Source organism: Manacus vitellinus, unplaced genomic scaffold (genome assembly GCF_001715985.3).
Source record: "Manacus vitellinus isolate BGI_N305 unplaced genomic scaffold, ASM171598v3 scaffold_72_pilon, whole genome shotgun sequence".
Classification (NCBI taxonomy): domain Eukaryota; kingdom Metazoa; phylum Chordata; class Aves; order Passeriformes; family Pipridae; genus Manacus; species Manacus vitellinus.
The window spans coordinates 128000-133136 of NW_021940764.1; the positions used below are offsets into that span (position 1 = coordinate 128000).

Genomic DNA, 5137 nt, shown 5'->3' on the forward strand with positions numbered 1-5137 from the left:
TGGGTGCCCGGGGGTCCTTTTCCCTGACAATGGTAGTGGCACAACCCCCTGTTGGCACCAGTTCGCTCCCTGATCACTCGACGAGAGCCGGGGCTGCAGGACGGGGCTTGTCAAGGACCTTTCCACACTTAGAGGGAGCTTGTAAAAATGATGAAGAGTGACTTTTACATGGGTAGGTTGTTACAGGGCAAAGGGAAGGGTTTTACACTAAAAAGGGGAGATTTAAATTAGATGATAGGAAGAAACTCTTCCCTGTGAGGGTGGAGAGGCACTGGCACAGGTTGCCCAGAGTATTTCTGGATGTCTCATCCCTGGAAGTGTTCAAAGCCAGGCAGGACGGGGCTTGGAGCAACCTGGTCTAGTAGTTGGTCTTTAAAGTCTCTTCCAACGCAAACCATTCCATGACCCTAAGAGGCAGGATGGGACGGGACAGCCCAGGGATGGGAATGCAGGGAGCATGTCCCAGGGAGGGAGCAGAGCTGCAAGAGCCCTGGTACACGTGGCTGACGTTTGTGCCATCCTTACCCACTGTGGACACAGCAGTGCCACGATCAAGTGGCACCACACGTGCTGGAGTGGGGAACCACTTGCTCTGCCCCCCTGGCTGCAACGTGCCCCTGGACCGAGGGGCAGCCTGGAGTCCTGCAGACACCCGCGGCCCCTGGGGACACATCCCAGCTGCTGGGGAAGCTCCTGTTGCACAGAGGCCCCTTCCCTGGGATGCTGCTGAGAGCTCTGCCTGCACTGCCGGGAGGAAACAGGAAAGAGGCCGCGGGGCACCTGCTTCCCTCGCAGGCAGGTCCGACCGGGCGCTGAGCCGCGCTCTGCCGGGAGCTGTGTCTGTCCGGGCAGGACAGTGGGGTGCAGGCAGGGCTGGGCTGAAGGAGCTGCTTCCTGTACTTTCTGCCTATGACTGTCTGCCCCAGGATCCCCTTGCAGGTGTTGATTGTGGCCCCCTGCCATCCCCCTGGTGCTCAGGCAGGGTCTGGGGGCCGGGATTGGAGCCGACAGTGGGAGCCCAGCCCAGAGCTGTGCAGGTCGCACTGTGGGAATGGGGCCTCTCCTGGGGGATGAGTGTGGGGACCTGGTCCATCCGTGGGTCTGGATGCCATGCTCCCCCTTTCATATCCTGTAGGCTGTGACCAGGACCATGTCTCCTGAAGCTGGGGAGCAGCATCCCACTACGGGGTGATCCATGAGTTCTCCTGGCCCTAGGTCCCCACACAGAGTGACCTGGAGCTCCCTGTGGGGCAGAAGGGATTAGAGCAGTGTCTGTCCCTAGCCACCGTGAGGGCTGGATCCCAGCTCCATTCCCTCCTTGCATGGCTGGTCCATGGCAGCTCTGCCAGTATCCCCAGCGTGAGAAGTGCCCTTTGTGGATGGGCCCCTCCAACTGCCCCCCTGCAGGGACAGGAGCTCTCCCAGAGTGCTTGGCATGGGGTCCATTGCAGAGCCCCCCTGCCCTGCCTGTCTGTCCTCATCCCACATCCTGCAGGAGCTGTCTGGGCTCCCTGGCCCGGGGCTGCACCACGCTGCCAAGCCCTGTTGGTTTTGGCTGTGCCCCGTGTAATGCAACATTTTTTCCCAGAGCCTTTAGGAAACAGACTTGCATTTTTTCCCTTCCTTCCCGCGGTGTTTTGGCCTGGCTGGGGATGGGTGGGTGGCCGTGGGAGCCGGGTCACCCACCGGGCACCGTGATGGCCGGTGGTGTCACAGGTGGCAGGATGGGCAAGAGGGCACTGGGAACCCCCGTGTCCAGGACAGCCTGGTGGGATGTGGGCAGGACACCCACAGCACATTGCTCGGTCTGGTGGGACATCCAGCTGTGGGTCTCTGACCCACTCCAGCAGCCCAGAACCAGTGGGAGTGTGGGGCTGGGGGCTGCAGGCTCCATCACTCCCGCACAGCGAGGGCACCCTGGCCTCTGATGGATCAGCAGAAGAGAATTAAATGCCTACTTGGGGGCAGGGCCATAGGGAGCAGGTGCCCCCGGCTGTGGCTGTGGCCCCGGGGCTGAGCGGGTGCCGGGGAGCGTTCCCGGCGGCCGGGAAGCGGTTAATGCACGGCTCATACAGTAAACACTTTGTCTGGGGGCTCTGTCCGGGGGGCTCCGCATTCCAGGGAAGAGGCTGGGATCGGGGGGCTGGGCTGAGGCTGGGCTTTCCGAAGGGTTGGACATGGCTCCCGGCTCCAGCGGCAGCAAAGAGCCTCTCTGCTCACCCAGGACCCGCAGCACGCAGGGGACGGGACTCTCAGGAAGCGAGGGAGCGGGTGGCTGCCCTCCTGACCCTCTCCCGTGGTTGTGGGTCTGGGCACCTCGTGTCGGGCCCTGTCCCTGCCTCCCTCTCCCAGCCCTTGCCAGCTTCTGTCTGGCTCCAGGACCCCACTCCTCAGCCAGAGCCCTGTGCCAGGGCCAGCTCCAGGAGGTCCCAGCCATGGCTTTCCGGCACAGCCGCTGGCTGGTGGTGACTGAGCCTGTGTGTGGCAGCCAGGAGGAGGTGAGGACATATTCCCCAGCACACATGACGAGTGATTTAATGCTGGGTAAATGCTTCTGTCTGGGAAAACCTGACCCCATGGGAGCTGTGTTCATCCCGTGTGGTCTCTGCAAGCTGGGACAAATCCTGTTTCCTTCCTGCGTGCTGTGACCAGGAGGGACAGCGGTGGCTGAGCCCTGGCTGGACAGCACACGGGCAGGGAGGGCGGGCTGGAGTTAGGCAGGTGAGGCTGTTGCCATGTCCCACCTGTTCCCTGGGGTGGAGGTTCCTCCGTGCTCTGGTTTCTCCAGGCTGAGTGCTGCTCCTGGCAAGGAATCATCTGTGGGGAATCATCATCTGCATTTGAATCCCTCACTCCCTCTCCTGCATCCCAATCTCTCTTCCACGAGGCCCACATTGGACACTGAGGCAGGAGGTGCCCAGGGGGCAGTAGGTGCCTGGTGCCCCTGGCACCTCCATACCTGGCTCCCTGCACTCTGCCAGGACCAGTGCTTGGCAAGACAAGCACAGCCCTCCCTGTGCCAGTGCCTGCCAAGTCCAGCACTCCGGGAGCCAAAAGCCAGCGCTGCCATGGCCCTGCCAGGACCACCCGCAGGTGACACTGGGGGTGCTGGACAGGGACGTGGAGGGTGCTGGGGTCACCATGGCTCATGTGCCATGTCGGCCACAGACACGTGGATGTGCCCCTTCTGTCCCTTGAGGCACGTGGGATCCTTCACAGGGGACTGGTGGCACAGAAGGGAAGTGGGGCTGGAGCTCTGACACTTGTACCTCCCCAGGGACACACACACACAGTCCCGGGATTTCTTTGGCTGCCCCGGGCTCTGCTCCCACAGGATCCGCGCGGTGGAGCCGGAGCCCTTCACCACTCCCTCGGGCTCAGTGCTGTGAATCACAAGTTCGGCACGTGACCAACCTCATTTGTGGCTCCTGTTAATTGAAGGCGACGCTGAATGGCTCGTTTGTGTCCCCCGTCCACAGGCCGGGCAGGAATCCTCCTCCTGCCGGGATGGGTGGCAGGTCTGTGTGGCCAGCGAGGGTAGCACCCTTTCCCATCCTCTTGGCACCCACTTCCATCCCAAACTGAGCAGACTCATATCTGAGTGCTAAAACACTTGGTCAAGCAGGGCCCCCCCTGCCCTCCCTCCCTCCCTCCAGGGTGGTGGTGGCCATGCATGAGGTGGCAGGTTGGGCTGCACCAGGGCAGGGTAGTGGGTGGCAGCTCCGGGTTCCACACACGTTGCTTTTCCCGTGTCTTTTTGCTGAGTGTGAGGACTTTTCTGGTCCCAGGCAGGCAAGAGGTTCCCTGAGCTGCCGTGTGTCACTTAGCAAGGGACAGTCACCCCAAGGACAGCAGAGATCCCTGTGGCAGGGAGGGATGCTGGAGCATGCGAGCTGGGGACTGCGGGTCCCGAGCGCTGGCAGGAGCCGTCTCACAGCCTGGAGGCACCGGATTTTCATGTGACCTTATGAAAATGTTATTGGCATCTGGTTTTATTTAAGCTGGGAGATTTGATGCTCTGGAGGCGTCTGGCGGGGGAAGGAGGGGGGTTTGGCTGTGCTGGGATCGGTGAGGGCTTCCCCTGCGGGGGCAGAGCAGGCAGTGCCGGTGCCTCCCTGTCCTGCCTTTCCACGGCGGGAGAGAAGAGTGTGGAGGTGCAAGGAATTCAGCACAGTGGTCCCCACCGGTGCCAAATCTTCTGCCCAGCTCTTCCTTGTGTGTCCCCATGGAAATGCAGAGGAAGGAAGGAACATCCCTGCCTGAGCCCCCGCGCCCCCGGCCGGGCGCTGCCACCAGCATTGCACCACAGCCCCGTGGCTGGTGCCATCAGAGCTGGCGCTGGCACTGCTCTGTGCAGGGTCCTTTGGGTCTCTTTGGGTTCGTGTTTCAAATTTCAAGGGCATGAGCCATTTCCTGGAAAAAGTGGACAGATTAAGCAAAAAGCAAATAACACCCACGAGGGAGGGGGCTTTGGTTGGGGCTTTGCTGTGGACTTTAACCAGGCCCCCAGGAGCTGGGCCAGGAGCCCTGAGCTGCAGGAGCCATGGCATGAGGTGCCAAAGGGAGACCAGAGCACGGATCCTGGGAGGATGTGGTGGGCAGCAGGCTGTGGCTCTGACCCCACTGCCAGCCTGTGGGAAGGGCCAGTGCTGGCCATCACCTGGCAGCCCCTGTCCTGGTGCTGTGAGCCCCTGGGTGCCACCTCTGATGGTGACTCCTCCCTGCCTGGTTTGGGAAGGTTTTCCCTGCTGCCAGTTACAATACTGACTCGTTTAAGCCCAACCCCAGGATAACCTCGGGCAGGGAGCCCTGGCTGCTTCCCTGGACAGCCCAGATGGGCTGGGGGACAAAACTCTGCTTGGGCTGTGCCTGACACAGCTCTGAGCACAGGTGGGGCTCAGCTCCTGGGGTGTCTTCCCTGCACAGAGTGTAAACGGGCCCCAGGTTGGAGGAACCGGCAGCTTTCTGAAAGTTAAGTCACGCCGAGCGCTCGTCTCATGACGCTCCGTCCAGCTGCCAACATCTGGGCCGGCAGCTTGGCTGCGCTCCTGGCGCAGGCGGGGATGCCAAGCGCCGCCTTTCGGGATCAGCCCCGTGGGAGATTAACTTTCTTATTCCAGGAATTTCTTCTTTCATG

General features: G+C 61.7%; 1 protein-coding gene across 1 annotated transcript in view; it reads left to right on the plus strand.

The window, feature by feature from the left end:
- The first annotated feature begins 4997 nt into the window (after positions 1 to 4997).
- The window catches only part of IGFBP4 (insulin like growth factor binding protein 4), a 3432-nt gene continuing 3292 nt past the window's right edge, over positions 4998 to 5137 (plus strand). The window contains exon 1 of the mRNA XM_029964444.1: positions 4998 to 5094. Within this exon, the coding sequence (XP_029820304.1) occupies positions 4998 to 5094 (97 nt within the window). The remainder of the gene's footprint in view (positions 5095 to 5137) is intronic.